A 19,123-nucleotide genomic window follows, 5' to 3' on the forward strand; every position below is an offset into this window, starting at 1 on the left:
GTGCAGTTTTTCCTTTATTGCCACTGTTTGAATTCGTAGGAATTACTTCAAATAATGTTCCTTTGTTGAGTACATGTGTGGTATTAAGCACGAAAAACTGTCCCAATCAGTGATTCTCAAATTGTGATACACTGGCTCCATCTAGTGGTACGTTAAAGAATCTCTTAATCAAATATGCAAACTCAGTGTTACTGTTCAAACTGCATGTAATGTTACAGTGGCCAAAAATATCAAATATATTTGTTTAACAGCTGCCTTATTATTAATGAATACTTAGGCCTACTATGCTTCTGTATTTTAACATTGGTCAGTAGGGTGGCACTTGGAGTGCAAAGTTTATTTTAATGTGATACTTGGTAAAAATAAAATAAAAAGGTTTAAGACACCACTAATCTAAACTATTTATTTTTCAAATAAGGAATGCTTTCATCATAAATGTCCATTGTAACAAATACTGTACTGTGTTCTTACAGATTGCAAATGAATGTCGTGATGTCTATTTGTTAAATCTATTTTAAAAATCCTGTAATTTGTATTTTTTTTGTATTGTTTCCTTGAGGGCAATGCTTTTCAAACTGTGGTACACCTGGGCTCCATCACCAAAAGAATCACACGATTAAGGGAACAAGCGGTAGAAAATGGATGGATGGATGGATTAAAGTATTAAAGTACAGTGATTTATTTTCCTGTATTCAAACACAGTGTTACTGTTCAAACTGTGTGTAATGTTAAAGCGGCCAAAAATATTAAAAATACTTGTTAAATAAAACCTCTGCCTTGTTCTTTTAATGATTACTGGCGATGAGGTAGCGACTTGTCCAGGGTGTACCCCGCCTTCCGCCCTAATGCAGCTAAAATAGGTTACAGCACCCCCCGCGACCCCGAAAGGGACAAGCAGTAGAAAATGGATGGATGGATGGATGGGCCTGCTATGCTATTGTATTTTAATGCCGGTCATTATGGTGGTACTTGGAGAGCCAAGTGTTTTCTGAGGTGGTACTTGGTGGAAAAAGTCTGAGAACCACTTAATTAGGGAACATTATTCTATAAGTCTAAACAAATCAAACACAAAAACGCATTGTGTTCAACCTCGTAGGATTATTTGTGAACTATTGTATGATTACATACAATAGTTTGTATGTATGTAGTATGTTCACAATAGTGTGTGTGTGTGTGGGGGGGGGGGGGGGGGATCTGGGCCATTGTGCAGGTACATGTGTATTGTACCGCTTGTCGTTGGTCCGTCACAGCGCTTGACAGGGGAGGAGCAGAAGGAAGCTGCCGGCTGTCGACACACACGATTTATGACACCTCGTCTGTCTTTGAAGAAGTGCTCCCGTTTGTAAGTCACTCCAACACACCGTGCAAATACCCAGAAGTACTCTGCACTTATACTCTAAGCATACTACTGTTTAAAAGGTGAACATTGGGTATGCACAGAAAATATTGATGTAAATATTCACGTTAAGGGTTGTAAGCTGTGGTTATTGTGCAGACCACATTTTGTTTGATTTGGTTTTAGGTGGAAAGTTTGCCTTGGTTTTCATTTGCAGTTTCTATTGTCGTATTGGTGGCACAGTGTGTTAGTGCCTCAAGTCCTGGGGTCGATTCCTGGGCCTGGGGTCTTTCTGTGTGGAGTTTGCATGTTCTCCCCGTGACTGCGTGGGTTCCCTCCGGGTACTCCGGCTTCCTCCCACCTCCAAAGACATGCACCTGGGGATAGGTTGATTGGCAACACTAAATGGTCCCTAGTGTGTGGATGTGAGTGTGAATGTTGTCTGTCTATCTGTGTTGGCCCTGTGGTGAGGTGGTGACTTGTCCAGGGTGTACACCACTTTCCACCCGAATGCAGCTGAGATAGGCTCCAGCCCCTAGAGAGGCTTCACTTGCTGTGCTGAAAACGTAAAAAAATGCATATATCAAGTAGTATTTTTCATATAGGAGACATGTTATTAATCTATATTCTAAATGAAAAAAACACAAGCAGCTACCAAGATATCCTCTCTGAGCTGCCACCTTACCGTGGTAGAGGAGTTTGCGTGTCCCAATGATCCTAGGAGCTATGTTGTCCGGGGGCTTTATGCCCCCTGGTAGGGTCTCCCAAGACAAACTGGTCCTAGGTGAGGGATCAGACAAAGAGCAGCTCGAAGACCTCAATGAGAAATAAAAACTATGGACCCAGATTTCCCTCGCCCGGACGCGGGTCACCGGGGCCCCCCTCTGGTGCCAGGCCCGGAGGTGGGGCACGATGGCGAGCGCCTGGTGGCCGGGCCTGTCCCCATGGGGCCCGGCCGGGCACAGCCCGAAGAGGCAATGTGGGTTCCCCCTCCAATGGGCTCACCACCCATAGCAGGGGTCATAGAGGTCGGGTGCGATGGGAGCTGGGCGGCAGCCGAAGGCAGGGCACTTGGCGGTCCGATCCTCGGCTACAGAAACTAGCTCTTGGGACGTGGAACGTCACCTCGCTGGGGGGGAAGGAGCCTGAGCTAGTGCGCGAGGTGGAGAAGTTCCGACTAGACATAGTCGGACTCACTTCGACGCACAGCAAGGGCTCTGGAACCAGTTCTCCCGAGAGGGGCTGGACTCTCTTCTACTCTGGCGTTGCCGGCAGTGAGAGGCGACGGGCTGGGGTGGCAATTCTTGTTGCCCCCCGGCTCAGAGCCTGCATGTTGGAGTTCGACCCGGTGGACGAGAGGGTAGCTTCCCTCCGCCTTCGGGTGGGGGAACGGGTCTTGACTGTGGTTTGCGCTTACGCGCCAAGCCGCAGCTCAGAGTACCCACCCTTTTTGGATTCACTCGAGGGAGTACTTGAGAGTGCTCCCCCGGGTGATTCCCTCATTCTACTGGGGCACTTCAACGCTCATGTTGGCAGTGACAGTGAAACCTGTAGAGGCGTGATTGGGAAGAATGGCTGCCCGGATCTGAACCCGAGCGGTGTTTTGTTATTGGACTTTTGTGCCCGTCACAGATTGTCCATAACGAACACCATGTTCAAACATAAGGGTGTCCATATGTGCACTTGGCACCAGGACACCCTAGGCCGCAGTTCCATGATCGACTTTGTAGTTGTGTCGTCGGATTTGCGGCCTCAGGTTTTGGACACTCGGGTGAAGAGAGGGGCGGAGCTTTCTACCGATCACCACCTGGTGGTGAGTTGGCTGCGATGGTGGGGGAGGATGCCGGACAGACCTGGCAGGCCCAAACGCATTGTGAGGGTTTGCTGGGAACGTCTGGCAGAGTCTCCTGTCAGAGAGAGTTTCAATTCCCACCTCCGGAAGAACTTTGAACATGTCACGAGGGAGGTGCTGGACATTGAGTCCGAATGGACCATGTTCCGCACCTCTATTGTCGAGGCGGCTGATTGGAGCTGTGGCCGCAAGGTAGTTGGTGCCTGTCGTGGCGGTAATCCTAGAACCCGTTGGTGGACACCGGCGGTGAGGGATGCCGTCAAGCTGAAGAAGGAGTCCTATCGGGTTCTTTTGGCTCATAGGACTCCTGAGGCAGCGGACAGGTACCGACAGGCCAAGCAGTGTGCGGCTTCGGCGGTCGCGGAGGCAAACATTCGGACATGGGAGGAGTTCGGGGAAGCCATGGAAAACGACTTCCGGACGGCTTCGAAGCGATTCTGGACCACCATCCGCCGCCTCAGGAAGGGGAAGCAGTGCACTATCAACACCGTGTACGGTGAGGATGGTGTTCTGCTGACCTCGACTGCGGATGTTGTGGATCGGTGGAGGGAATACTTCGAAGACCTCCTCAATCCCACCAACACGTCTTCCTATGAGGAAGCAGTGCCTGGGGAATCTGTGGTGGGCTCTCCTATTTCTGGGGCTGAGGTTGCTGAGGTAGTTAAAAAGCTCCTCGGTGGCAAGGCCCCGGGGGTGGATGAGATCCGCCCGGAGTTCCTTAAGGCTCTGGATGCTGTGGGGCTGTCTTGGTTGACAAGACTCTGCAGCATTGCGTGGACATCGGGGGCGGTACCTCTGGATTGGCAGACCGGGGTGGTGGTTTCTCTCTTTAAGAAGGGGAACCGGAGGGTGTGTTCTAACTATCGTGGGATCACACTCCTCAGCCTTCCCGGTAAGGTCTATTCAGGTGGGCTGGAGAGGAGGCTACGCTGGATAGTCGAACCTCGGATTCAGGAGGAACAGTGTGGTTTTCGTCCTGGTCGTGGAACTGTGGACCAGCTCTATACTCTCGGCAGGGTCCTTGAGGGTGCATGGGAGTTTGCCCAACCAGTCTACATGTGTTTTGTGGACTTGGAGAAGGCATTCGACCATGTCCCTCGGGAAGTCCTGTGAGGAGTGCTCAGAGAGTATGGGGTATCGGACTGTCTGATTGTGGCGGTCCGCTCCCTGTATGATCAGTGCCAGAGTTTGGTCCGCATTGCCGGCAGTAAGTCGGACACGTTTCCAGTGAGGGTTGGACTCCGCCAAGGCTGCCCTTTGTCACCGATTCTGTTCATAACTTTTATGGACAGAATTTCTAGGCGCAGTCAAGGCGTTGAGGGGATCTGGTTTGGTGGCTGCAGGATTAGGTCTCTGCTTTTTGCAGATGATGTGGTCCTGATGGCTTCATCTGGCCAGGATCTTCAGCTCTCGCTGGATCGGTTCGCAGCTGAGTGTGAAGCGACTGGGATGAGAATCAGCACCTCCAAGTCAGAGTCCATGGTTCTCGCCCGGAAAAGGGTGGAGTGCCATCTCCGGGTTGCGGAGGAGACCCTGCCCCAAGTGGAGGAGTTCAAGTACCTCGGAGTCTTGTTCACGAGTGAGGGAAGAGTGGATCGTGAGATCGACAGGCGGATCGGTGCGGCGTCTTCAGTAATGCAGACACTGTATCGATCCGTTGTGGTGAAGAAGGAGCTGAGCCGGAAGGCAAAGCTCTCAATTTACCGGTCGATCTACGTTCCCATCCTCACCTCTGGTCATGAGCTTTGGGTTATGACCGAAAGGACAAGATCACGGGTACAAGCGGCCGAAATGAGTTTCCTCCGCCGGGTGGCGGGGCTCTCCCTTAGAGATAGGGTGAGAAGCTCTGCCATCCGGGGGGAGCTCAAAGTAAAGCCGCTGCTCCTCCACATCGAGAGGAGCCAGATGAGGTGGTTCGGGCATCTGGTCAGGATGCCACCCGAACGCCTCCCTAGAGAGGTGTTTAGGGCACGTCCGACCGGTAGGAGGCCACGGGGAAGACCCAGGACACGTTGGGAAGACTATGTCTCCCGGCTGGCCTGGGAACGCCTCGGGATCCCCCGGGAGGAGCTGGACGAAGTGGCTGGGGAGAGGGAAGTCTGGGCTTCCCTGCTTAAGCTGCTGCCCCCGCGACCCGACCTCGGATAAGCGGAAGAAGATGGATGGATGGATGGAGCTACCAAGAAGCATCAATTGAATTTGTTTTAATCAGCCCCTTATCTCATCCAGCATACAGTATAGAATTATAAAAGGATGTTGCTGAATAGACAATGTGTCTAATATTGTTTTATTTGTTACAGACCATGCAAAAATGTTGACACACACACAGATTCTTTGTCATTCGTCTTTCTTTGCCGTGTGTGCAACTGTGTCAGTTTGCATGTGCTTTTCAGGCGTGCTAAATTAAACACTAAATAGTGCTTGCAAAACGGTGATGAGTGTTGATAAATCTCATCTTCTCCTCCCAGTAATGTGGGCGTTTTAATAATAATAATAATAATAATACCTGAGATTTATATAGCGCTTTTCTAAGTACCCAAAGTCGCTTTACATGTTAAAAACCCATCATTCATTCACACCTGGTGGTGGTAAGCTACTTTCATAGCCACAGCTGCCCTGGGGTAGACTGACGGAAGCGTGGCTGCCAATTTGCGCCTACGGCCCCTCCGACCACCACCTATCATTCATTCAACATTCATTCACCAGTGTGAGCGGCACCGGGGGCAAGGGTGAAGTGTCCTGCCCAAGGACACAACGGCATGGTAAGAGGCGGGGAGCGAACCTGCAACCCTCAGGTTTCTGACACGGGCGCTCTACCCACTATGCCATGCCGCCCCTTTGATAATCAGCATATATTTTGCATATTAACGAAGACAGCGACGCAAAATGGATTGGACAACTTATTCTGCTCACTTAACAGACGCAATCCACTTTGCACACGCAGAGAAGAAAAAATAAAAAAATAATAAGAAAAAGCGCACTCAAAAACGAGTGAACAATAACTAAGGATGCACACAAAAGGTGTGAAGAGGAAATGAGAAGTGTGAGTGGAGCCAAAGCAGAGGAGGTGAAGACGACTGGAAGGGTCAACCATCAGGAATCTACTGGCACCGGGTGAATGGACTGGAGAGCTTAAGTAGTCAGTAAGAAATGGGTCTCAGGTGTGCGCGCAGGTGTGCTATGCCCTGTGACCCGGAAACCAGGCACTGCAAAAAAAAAGCAGACAGGCGGCAGCAGAGCTGCCAGATCATGACACCCATAGTGTTTTATTCTGAAAATCAGTCAGGCTTATTTTGTTCATGCATTGTACTTCCTCTAAAGCAGTGGTCCCCAACCACCGGGCCGCGGCCCGGTACCGGTCCGCGGACCGATTGCTACCGGGCCGCACAAGAAATTAAAAAAATAAAATAAAATAAAAAAATAATAAATTATGAAATCAACATAAAAAACACAATATATACATTTTATATCAATATAGATCAATACAGTCTGCAGGGATACAGTCCGTAAGCACACATGATTGTATTTATTTATGTAAAAAAAAAATATATATATATATATATTTTTTCTTTTTTTTTTTTTTAAATACACCCCCCCATTTTCAAGCGTTGACCGGTCCGCAGCTACAAAAAGGTTGGGGACCACTGCTCTACAGCATATCTGCAAAATCGATACAATCTTTTTGTGACATCCAGTGAGTTGTTGTTATTTTTAACTTCTTTTGCCACCATAATGTTTTGTGCTTACTTCCGTGATGTTTACGTTTAATCATCAATAAATAGCGACGATTCTCAACGAATCATCGCTTTTGTTTACTCATCCAACACTAGAGGCCAACTTGACTCAACTTGGTTGCTGCCTTCTGCATTTAAAATGATAACTACTCTCTATGAAATGTGATCTATGTTCATATTTTGGGGGTCTGGAACGGAGTCATTGGATCGAGACAAATCCTTGCGGCGGCGTAGCTCGGTTGGTAGAGCGGCCGTGCCAGCAACTTGAGGGTTCCAGGTTCGATTCCCGCTTCCGATATCATAGTCACTGTCGTTGTGTCCTTGGACAAGACACTTTACCCTCCTACTCCCAGTGCCACCCACATTGGTTTAAATGTAACTTAGATATTGGGTTTCACTATGTAAAGTACGTTGAGCCACTAGAGAAAAGCACTATATAAATATAATTCACTTATTATGCGTACGTTTTTCGTATTTTCGTATTGATTCAGTCATCGTCAGCCGTTTTGGAACGAATCCCTAAAGACATAATTAGATACGACTGTGAACAATTCTCTAAGAAAAGCTTCAATTAGTACATGTATTTGTGGGCGGAGCTACACTACAAGTAACCTAAGGCTGACCCTGAGGACTTCCACTAGCCTTATTTTGGCAGCACACACACACACGCACACACACACACACACACACACACACACACACACACACACACACACACACACACACACACACACACACACACACACACACACACAGACACACACACACACACAGTCAATCCTGTAAAAAAGCCATTAACGAAGAGACATGAGGATTTCAGGAATGATAAGGAGGTTGTGGAATAAGAAAATAAAATGATAGATAGAATACAACGTTTGGAGAGAGAAAGAGAGAGAGAGAGAGAGAGAGAGAGAGAGAGAGAGAGAGAGAGAGAGAGAGAGAGAGAGAAGAAATAAACACATGAGTCAAAGTAGAAGAAAAGTAGAGAGAGACGAAGGAGGAATAACGAGGAGATAGTGAGATAGAGAGAATGACCTCCTCCTGAACTCACTGGTGAACTACTGCCTCCATGTACTCTAGTTAACCCATCACACACACACACACACACACACACACACACACACACACACACACACACACACACACACACACACACACACACACACACACACACACACACAGACACACACACACACACAGTCAATCCTGTAAAAAAGCCATTAACGAAGAGACATGAGGATTTCAGGAATGATAAGGAGGTTGTGGAATAAGAAAATAAAATGATAGATAGAATACAACGTTTGGAGAGAGAAAGAGAGAGAGAGAGAGAGAGAGAGAGAGAGAGAGAGAGAGAGAGAGAGAGAGAGAGAGAGAGAAGAAATAAACACATGAGTCAAAGTAGAAGAAAAGTAGAGAGAGACGAAGGAGGAATAACGAGGAGATAGTGAGATAGAGAGAATGACCTCCTCCTGAACTCACTGGTGAACTACTGCCTCCATGTACTCTAGTTAACCCATCACACACACACACACACACACACACACACACACACACACACACACACACACACACACACACACACACACACACACACACACACACACACACACGAAAAGCTCATTTTCCACCAAATGTTTCAGTTGTGAATGTAATCCTGCTGCTGCTGCACAGTTGATCCATGTCCTGCAGGGCTGCAAGTCGCTGCCCAGAAACACAACACAACAAACACAAAAGCCAAGTCTTGCCCGACAATAAAGTTGTTTTAGTGGGTGATTATTTCTCATCATTCACATAGGTTGTTGTTGAGGATGCTAATAGGTACAGTACATTAGTTTCAACACAACGGGCTAAAAAAGAGATTTTAGCAAAACAATGGAGGACAGTAAAATTGCCATTTGACTTCAATCAATCAATCAATCAATGTTTATTTATATAGCCCTAAATCACAAGTGTCTCAAAGGGCTGTACAAGCCACAACGACATCCTCGGTGTCGAGTGGGTCTGACATAATATTGTGAAAGTCCAACACATCAGCGAAAGTCCAGTCCATGGTGGGGCCAGCGGGAACTATCCCGAGCGGAGACGGGTCAGCAGCGTAGAGATGTCCCCATCTGATGGACAGGCTAGCGGTCCACCCCGGAGCAGAGTAGAAAAGAAAAGAAAAGAAACGGCAGATCAACTGGTCTAAAAAGGGAGTCTATTTAAAGGCTAGAGTATACAAATGAGTTTTAAGATGACACTTAAATGCTTCTACTGAGGTAGCATCTCTAACTTTTACCGGGAGGGCATTCCATAGTATTGGAGCCCGAATAGAAAACGCTCTATAGCCCGCAGACTTTTTTTGGGCTCTGGGAATCACTAATAAGCCGGAGTTCTTTGAACGCAGATTTCTTGCCGGGACATATGGTACAATACAATCGTCAAGATAGGCAGGAGCTTGACCGTGTAGTATTTTATACGTAAGTAGTAAAACCTTAAAGTCACATCTTAAGTGCACAGGAAGCCAGTGCAAGTGAGCCAGTATAGGCGTAATATCATCAAACTTTCTTGTTTTTGTCAAAAGTCTAGCAGCCGCATTTTGTACCATCTGTAATCTTTTAATGCTAGACATAGGGAGGCCTGAAAATAAAACGTTACAGTAATCGAGACGAGATGTAACGAACGCATGGATAATGATCTCAGCATCGCTTGTGGACAAAATGGAACGAATTTTAGCGATATTACGGAGATGAAAGAAGGCCGTTTTAGTAACACTCTTAATGTGTGACTCAAACGAGAGAGTTGGGTCGAAGATAATACCCAGATTCTTTACCGAGTCGCCTTGTTTAATTGTTTGGTTGTCAAATGTTAAGGTGGTATTATTAAATAGATGTTGGTGTTGAGCAGGACCGATAATCAGCATTTCCGTTTTCTTAGCGTTGAGTTGCAAAAAGTTAGCGGACATCCATTGTTTAATTTCATTAAGACACGCCTCCAGCTGACTACAATCCGGCGTGTTGGTCAGCTTTAGGGGCATGTAGAGTTGGGTGTCATCAGCATAACAGTGAAAGCTAACACCGTATTTGCGTATAATGTCACCTAGCGGCAGCATGTAAATACTAAAGAGTGCAGGGCCAAGAACTGAACCCTGGGGAACTCCGCATGTTACCTTAACATAGTCCGAGGTCACATTGTTATGGGAGACACACTGCATCCTGTCAGTAAGATAAGAGTTAAACCAAGACAAGGCTTACTTTCAGTTTCTGTCTACAGCGCTAAGCCTTCTGGGTAATGTAGTATATACTGTATACATTTACCGGCATCCTCACTAACTATGTATTTGTATATGTATTCAATGTTTATCTATCCAAGGTAAGACAATTAAGAACAGATTTTCATTTGCAATGCAGATCTAGCAAAGAGGCCAAATTTGCAGTCGTTTTCGGACCATAAGGCGCACCGGATTATACGGCGCATTAAAGGAGTCATATTATGATTTTTGTTCTACATTGAAAACACTTCCTTGTGGTCTTCATAACATGTAATGGTGGTTCTTTGGTCAAAACGTTGCATAGATTATGTTTTACAGATCATCTTCAAGTTGCTTTCTGACAGTCGCTTCAGGATGCGCCGTTTTATGGGCGGTCTTATTTATGTGGCTCACCTTCGACAGCGTCTTCTCCCCGTCATCTTTGTTGGAGATGTGGTTTTTAGCGCTTCCATAGCGAGTCTACTGACAGATATAAGTTAGAAGAGTACGCTACTTTATATTAGAAATGGCAACAGCGGAAGATGAATGTCCCAAAACAAGAGGATAGAGAAAAAGAAGGAGCTTATCGACTACCGTGTCGACACGGACTACAATTGGCGGACACCCGCAAATGATCAGGACTTATGCAGATCCCAAATACACATCAGCAAGTACCATGAGGTAAGAAATTTTGATTTTGCATAATATTGTGAACAAAACACCAGATAATATGTCTGCTAATAGGTGCCATTTTGCAGTCCTTACACACACCATAATAATACCCGTATGTTGAAGCACAGTACGTCTGACTATTCAAATATGGAGCCAGAACACAGGCAGTAAGATTTGGTATCCAAAAAAATGTAAAAAAGTTGCATTGGCACCGAAACAAGTTTTGCCAATAAATAAATACAAACTGACAAAATACCATATTTTTGGTGGATGTTTTCGATGCCAATATTCATATTTTTGTACACTATTATTGTTTTTGTGTGTTTTAAAGGTTTTAATGATCACTTCTCTTTTTTTACGGATTGGTTTCTTTTTTTAGGTTTCGCCTCTTTTTTTTACGATATCAAAATAATGGCAGTGTTTCAGCATGAGGAGCGGGTGCCTGTGGGCGGGGCTTATAACAAGTTTACCTGGAAGCAATTTTACTGGACTGTAAAAGCACCGCAAAGAAGAAAGGAGGACCGATGGCGTCTAAATCAAGTGTAAAAGTTGAATGATACATTGGTCATACTTTGAGGATGTAGTATAAGCAGTACAGAAGTTGATGTTGAATTTGAAATGATCCATGTTTGTCTCGATATAGCCGTGATATTTGGCAAAACTCTGTATGAAACACACAAAAGTGTACAAAAAAATGAATATTGGCATTAAAACATTGACAAAAAAATACGGTATTTTTTCAATGTTTGTATTTATTTGTTCCCAAAACTTGTTTCGGTGCCAACACAACTTTTTCTACAATGTCATTTTTGTTTTATAGCAAATCTTAGTAGCAGTGTTCTGGCTCCATAGTCAACTACATCATGCAGAGGGCCGCAGTTTTAAGAGCCGTACATCGAAATGTGGATGTTGTGTCAGAAAGTGCCTCCGCGGGTTATATTTATTTGACACTGCGTTTACTTAATTGTGTTTACTTGATCAGGGCAGAACATTCATACTTTGTTGTCCAGTCGTGGTTAAAAGTCAGATTCTTGCCATTTATTTAGATTTTTTTTCCAGGGTTGAGTTGAGTAGTCTTCTTCTACTCACCCCACTGCTGCTTTATTGTAATTTCGCTGTTGCCCCCTGCGGGATGGCAGGAGTACTACTTACATGATCGACCCTAGTTTTAATGGTTTAATCAAGCCTTTCTGGGTGATGTTCGGCAGGCCAAATGTAAAGTTTTGGTGGGTCGGATGTGGCTCGCGGGCAGCCAGCTGATTAGCCCTGTTCTATATTCTCAATGAAACATCAACGTTTTGGGGTTGCGTCATTTATTGAACAGGCATCAACTTTCAGTCCACACGTATCTGTTACGTGTGACTGCCATCTACTGGTCACACTTTGCATTACAGCATGTACGTAATAAAATTGTTTCATAGTCGGTAAGCATAGGCAGAATTATCCGTACATTATAATCTGTTAATGAAAAATTACTTCATTAATGGTAATAATACTTACATGTACTGTATTTTGATGTGTAAAAAATGACCTCCTCGGTGGCGAGACTGCTGTCATCAGTTGTGTAATTGGGACAGGATTGACAGTCAAAGTTGCTTTGATTCAAAGGTTCATAGAAGATTCTATTGGAACTGATTGGGGTCATTTTTGACCATACTTGTGGAAGAGTGGGTAATGATACAAAAACTGCAATTTCTGGTAATTAATGAAAAAATAAATTAAAAATGCAAATGGCCTAATGTCACAAACACGTTTTATGAAGAATAACTGGATTATGAAACTATTACAACTCTTGGTTTAAGATTTTGAAGAATAACAACCCGGATTATTGCAAAAAGGCATTGTTTTAAATTAGGGTCATTTTTGACCCACTTGTGGAAGAGTGGAAGTATTAGTAGATTGTGCATCCAAGGGTTAAGTTAAGCAGGACTGTGGTCTTTTTAATTATTTAATTACTGTCAGTGGTCTAATAAAGGCTGAGACTGAGGTTATTTGTGTTCTACAAAGTTAAAGCAGGAAACATTTTCATTCAATTCAGTGATGTTTTTTCCATTCTGTTATTTATATTGTGCAGTAAAACTGTAAATACTGAACATTTAGTGTCTTGTGTATTTGTACTACTCTAATACAGTACATTCATTTTAGGTTCTAGTCAAACAGTATTAAAAAATAAATAAATAAATATTTTTTTTCAAACTTTGGGGATTCCATAAATGGTGTGAACATTATAGGTCCCCGGCCACTAATAAAAGTGTTAAAAGTAAATCCTGTATTTTTTTTTATTTTTTACTTTCAATGCTTGAATCTCGAGATCAATTTCAGGGGTCAAAAAGTTTTCCTGGTGGCCAAATTCTTAGAATTATGATGCTTTCTTTGAATTTCCCCTAAAAGTAAAGTGTAGTTCCTATTAAAGATATAAACTATTCCTCAAGAATCCTAGCTCATAAGAGAGATCCTATAGTGAAATCTGTTAAAGGGGAAATGCATTTTTTGGGGAATTTTATCTATCGTTCACAATCATTATGAGAGACATGACGACGGACTGATTTTTTTTTGTAATGCATTCTAAATATTAAATAAATGCAATCAAAAGTAAGCTTACAATTGAGCCTACAGGAGCTGTTCAATCTGCCTATAAAGCCTCTAAAAAACATCCATGTTTTAGACACTTGTGATTTAGGGCTATATAAATAAACATTGATTGATTGATTGATATACATGATGTAAGTATATATGTAATGTAGTAATGGGCACATTTATAATAACATTAACATTTACGTAATCTGATCATTTTAAAGGCCTACTGAAAGCCACTACTACCGACCACGCAGTCTGATAGTTTATATATCAATGATGAAATCTTAACATTGCAACACTTGCAAATACGGCCGGGTTAACTTATAAAGTGCAATTTTAAATTTCCCGCTAAACTTCCGGTTGGAAACGTCTATGTATGATGCGTATGCGCGTGACGTCACGACGGCAACGGAAGTATTCGTACCCAATGTGTCACCATACAAACTGCTCTATTTTCATCGAACAATTCCACAGTATTGTGGACATCTGTGTTGGTGAATCTTTTGCAATTTGTTTAATGAACAATGGAGATTGCAAAGAAGAAAGCTTTAGGTGGGATCAGTGTATTAGCGGCTGGCTGTAGCAACACAACAAAGAGGACTTACTTGGATAGCAGACATCTGTGATCGGGTGAAGTCCTTCGTCGCGCCGTCGATCGCTGGAACGCAGGTGAGCACGGGTGTTGATGAGCAGATGAGGGCTGGCTGGCGTAGGTGGAGCGCTAATGTTTTTATCATAGCTCTGTGAGGTCCGGTTGCTAAGTTGCTAAGTTAGCTTCAGCGTCGTTAGCAACAGCATTGTTAAGCTTTGCCAGGCTGAGAATTATTAACTGTGTAGTTACATGTCCATGGTTTAATAGTATTGCTGATCTTCTGTCTATCCTTCCAGTCAGGGATTTATTTATTTTGTTTCAATCTGCATTGGAGTCAGATGCTATCACGTTAGCTCAGTAGCTAAAGAGCTTCGCTGATGTATTGTCGTGGAGATAAAAGTCACTGTGAATGTCCATTTCGCGTTCTCGACTCTCTTTTTTTTTTTAAAGATGAAAGTACCAATGATTGTCACACACACACTAGATGTGGTGAAATTTGTCCTCTGCATTTGTCCCATCCCCTTGGGGAGCAGTGGGCAGCAGCGGCGCCGCGCCCGGGAATTTTCAAGAGGATATAGTATCTGAGGTGGTTTAAAATACAAATCCGTGATCCACAATAGAAAAAGGAGAGTGTGTGGAATCCAATGAGACCTTGTACCTAAGTTACGGTCAGAGCGAAAAACGATACACCCTGCACTGCCTCTCTAGTTCTTCACTCTAACGTTCCTCATCCACAAATCTTTCATCCTCGCTCAAATTAATGGAGTAATCGTCGCTTTCTCGGTCCAAATCTCTCTGGCTCCATTGTAAACAATGGGGAATTGTGAGGAATCCTTCCTCCTGTGACGTCACGCTACTTCCGGTATAGGCAAGGCTTTTTTTTATCAGCGACCAAAAGTTGCGAACTTTATCGTCGTTGTTCTATACTAAATCCTTTCAGCAAAAATATGGCAATATCGCAAAATGATCAAGTATGACACATAGAATGGATCTGCTATCCCCGTTTAAATAAAAAAAATATCATTTCAGTAGGCCTTTAAGCAAAAAAAAAAAAAGCATCAAGTTTGCTTTTTTTTTTAACATCGCTGATTACAACTCACTGCAGACTTTATGAGAGCCAACAAACATAATAAAACATCACTTACTGTTCTATGTCTGCTGTCATTAAGATGCCAACTGCTGGGATGATCATATATTCCCATTTAGATGAAAAATGTCTCATAATCCTCGCGAAGAAACGGGGTCAGAGGGTGACGTGGAACAAGCGCTTTTCGTGTCGTCCTCGCCAGTTTCGGGTCCTAAATGGCTGTCAAAGTGTACCGAAATGTCGAAATACCTACTCAGACATCTTCTGTCCAGGTGAGATGCATGATTTATGATCAAGAAAAAACTTACAGGGAGCAAGGAAGCGAGGAAGCAACAGACCACTCGATGATGTAAACATAGGGACATACGGAAGTGATCGCGGCGCCGCTATAAATAGTTTGTCTGCGTTAGCGCTTATAATATCAATATTACTAATACTAGGTTAATATTCAAGTCATAAAATGTAAATGGAGTATTGTTGCCGCTTTTTGAAGGGTTATTTATCTAGTTTTATGAGCGGAATAGTGGAGCTCCAATTGGCTGTGCTGTAAGCTGACTTTTATTTACAAGTTAGAATGCATTTTTAAAAAATACATCTGTCATGTCTTTCATTATTGTGGCAAAAGGAAAAAAGTGCAGCTTCTCTTTAAATAGGTCAATATATTTCACAACATTGATTTTGATTCTTAGTAATTGTTTGAGTTTTGACCATTTTAAATGTGTTGAAAGTAACACAAATATTTGTTTTCTACTTCGAGTGCTTGAATCTCTAGATTAATTTCAAGACCTATCCGTTGATTTAAAAAAAAAAAAAATGTGTTTTTGCATGTTTTATTCCCCTTTGCCCCCCAAACAAATCCCTTTTTTATATGGGAAAAAAAAAAAGCAATATTTTCCTTCCAAAAACTCAAAAGTCGAAGTCTGTTTGAGCATTGAACATTTTAAATCAATTGGCTAGGCCGTCCCTGCCAACAGAAAAGCTTTCATTTATTTTTCAGACAATTGCTTTCTTAAAGTATTGTTAGAGATTTAACTATTTAGAGGCAAGATGTCATAGGCATAGAAAAGGACTCTCTATTTATCTGTTGTATATCTCTTGGGAATGACAAAAGGCTGGATGTCATTAGGTGTCTGTAGTTAAACATCACACTTGCTACTTAAGTTACTGTATCAGCCTAATTGCAATGGAAAGACAGTGAAATTGGGAAAACACTACCATCTGCTGGTCATGGTCAGCCAACGCAAGCAGTTATTTACAGCTGAAGAAAAAACAGACATCTTATTTACATGTACCGGTAAGTGACAAATATTTATTATTGGTGTAATTAGTAACATTTTAAAATACTTTTCCCAACTTTCACTGTTTTTTCCCCCAAAAAATTGTTATAATGTATTCTTAGAATGTGCTGCAGGCCAATTATACAAGAGGGCATCAAATGTCCTCTGGTCTACAGAACACTTATTTCAATGATTAATCTTAATTTATGCAACACATTCTTGAGTTAATACATGCCCACAGGAAACATTGTAAAGCAAACAAAGCCTTCAACATTTTTTTCAAGCTGTAACTCGGCTGACTTTGGGCGTACACCCTGAACTTTTTCCCTTTTATTTCTTTATTATTGTATACGATATAAGAAGAAACCACAATTGTTCGATAAATCCATTTTAATGGAAAATGTAAAACCCCGTTTAACTTCAATGTACAAAGCATTGTAACACTTTCAAATTTGAAATCGAAGCAAGCCATGTTTTATAAAAATATCTCAGTCAATGTATATATGAATATATTTACACTTTATAGTTAGTTCTTAATCATCTTTTAACTTCAAAACTTCACCATAGTAAATCTGAACAAAACAAAATCTGATAAAACAATTTTCTTAAATAAATTACATCTTTTTTTGTAAACGTCTCAGGTTTACAGGGAATATGTTTCTCATAAAATGCAGAAGTGTAGAAGCAATTTTGTAGTTTTTTTTCTGTACATAATACAACATTAGACAGTCTTTACAACAGTTTGGCAGTTCATCTTCAAAAAAAAACCAAAATATTTATGGCATGAGGACAGTTTCAGGCAGAGCTGGTGCACGTGTGTCCTCTCTCACAGTAGAGCCGTATAACTGAAGACCATGTAGAGCAAAGAAACCAAGGGAAAAAACATGAAGACCAAACTGTACAAGTCACATTTACAGCAATGCTTTTTTGTCCCGTTAACATCACATTTCCATAAAGCTATAAAATACATCTTCACAGAGAAAACGGCATGAAAAGAGACAAAAAGAAGACAACGAGAACAAACAAGGGACTGACAAGGAACTTGCTGACACATACAGATAACTTTTTTTGCATTTCCCCCCTCAAGTTTTTTTTTTTCCTCCAACATTGTTTTGTTCAAACATCAGCGATGACGTTTACATCCTGATGCTGCTTGCTGCTGGTGATCTTCTGTAATCAGCACAAGTCGTGTGTGGGTTCTTGTCACAGACAGGGATTCAAACCTGTGGGCCGGCAGCACTTTAGTGGCGAGAATAAGGCTGGCGAGCAGCACTGTCCCACATGTCCTGTGGTGTGGTCAACAGGCCGAAGGCTTTAGTCACTCGCTCCAGTCCACTTCTCCTTCAGCGTCAGGTGCTAGGATGCCGCCACTTGCCACCACGTAGCAGCTAAATGTCACCTCCTGCGATCACATGACACATCAAGCATGGAGGAAGGGACACAACTTCCGCTCTGGAAAGTGTGACCAAGATGGCGGAGCTGTCATGTTTTCTCCTCCTCCTCGTCTTCCTCAGAGCCGCTCCGCTTCAAGGAGCTCACTGCCTCTTTCATGCAGTGATACAAGATGTTCTTCACCTGCGGAACAGGAAGACATACTTGATGTTAGTCACTTAACTGCAGAGAGTACAGGGCTGTCTACAGTCAAGACATACGTTTTTCAACCCAGCCCGCCGGACGTCTACAAATTATTTTCTTTAGACGACTTTTACCGTCGAAACTGGAGTCGCCAATACGATGTGCAGTGCAGTTTTCAAATGACCGCAAGTCTTGAACTATAGAGTATTTTAATGGCTGGAATCTGCACTTTTGAGTGATATACGGTGATCTACGTTTCAGCAGGTGCAAGCAGAGTGGGCAGGGTTTGTTTACAGCAGCCAGCCTGAAACGTGAGTGTCAGAGAGGGACACAGAAGCAGATTTTTCTGCAGAAAAGTGATATCTGGATTATTATCATATGGATCTGTGGGGGGTTTTGTCCTTAGCATTCATTTATCGCCGTGTTTGTTGCATTTTGCTTTATTGTAAAAGATCGATCTCTAGACGCTTGTCTGGGAAGTAAAGAGACATTCCGTGGCCCCCACTCCCTCCCTTTTGTTGCAAGTCTGGAGATGTATGTTGTAATATATATATGTGCTTTGCTATGGAGGTTTTTTCACACTCCAGACTGGGCCCCTTTAGGAGCCCAGTCTAGATTGTATTTTTTTACTCATTCTCCCCCAGCGTTGACCTTTTTCCCATCTTTTTAGGGGCGCCTTGTGGCGACCCATCAGCGTTCCTGTTCTGTAACCTTGTACACTGTTTGTTTGTCTAATCTTGAACGGGTTTGTGCTGTAAACAACGTTTCGTATATGCATATATATATATATATACATATATGTTTATATGTGTATATATATATATGTGTGTGTGTGCATATCTATACACGCACGCACGCATTTTTACCCACCAATGCGGCCCCAGAGTCAAAAAAAAAACCCAGGTCTGGTCAAGACCAAAAGTTTTAACAGTCATTAGATTTGATCTTTAAAAGACTATTCAGCTGTTAAATGGGGGTTTGTGTTGACACAAGATGTTTTAAATCAATACCAGATGCAAAATATTAGCTATCTACAGTCTTGAAACATTTAAACAACAATGCTTTTATTTTAGGTATGGGTATAGTAAGTGATTTTATGATTGTTACAAATTTGGTCAGCTGTGTGTAATTGATTGTTTATTAATCATGTGGCAAAACAATTGGAACAACATACAGTACAATACTTGGTTGC

The 19,123-nt window shown here is 42.9% G+C and overlaps 1 protein-coding gene across 2 annotated transcripts in view; it reads right to left on the minus strand.

Annotated features, from left to right (window-relative positions):
• Positions 1-16,733: 16,733 nt before the first annotated feature.
• jmjd1cb (jumonji domain containing 1Cb) overlaps positions 16,734-19,123 on the minus strand; it is a 257,366-nt gene continuing 254,976 nt past the window's right edge. Inside the window, exon 31 of one of the 2 annotated variants that reach the window (XM_062056388.1) lies at positions 16,734-17,931. In XM_062056388.1, the coding sequence (XP_061912372.1) occupies positions 17,839-17,931 (93 nt within the window). In that variant the 3' untranslated portion in view covers positions 16,734-17,838. The remainder of the gene's footprint in view (positions 17,932-19,123) is intronic. The other variant, XM_062056389.1, reaches the window with a different exon arrangement.

Source organism: Entelurus aequoreus, linkage group LG08, assembly GCF_033978785.1.
Source record: "Entelurus aequoreus isolate RoL-2023_Sb linkage group LG08, RoL_Eaeq_v1.1, whole genome shotgun sequence".
Classification (NCBI taxonomy): domain Eukaryota; kingdom Metazoa; phylum Chordata; class Actinopteri; order Syngnathiformes; family Syngnathidae; genus Entelurus; species Entelurus aequoreus.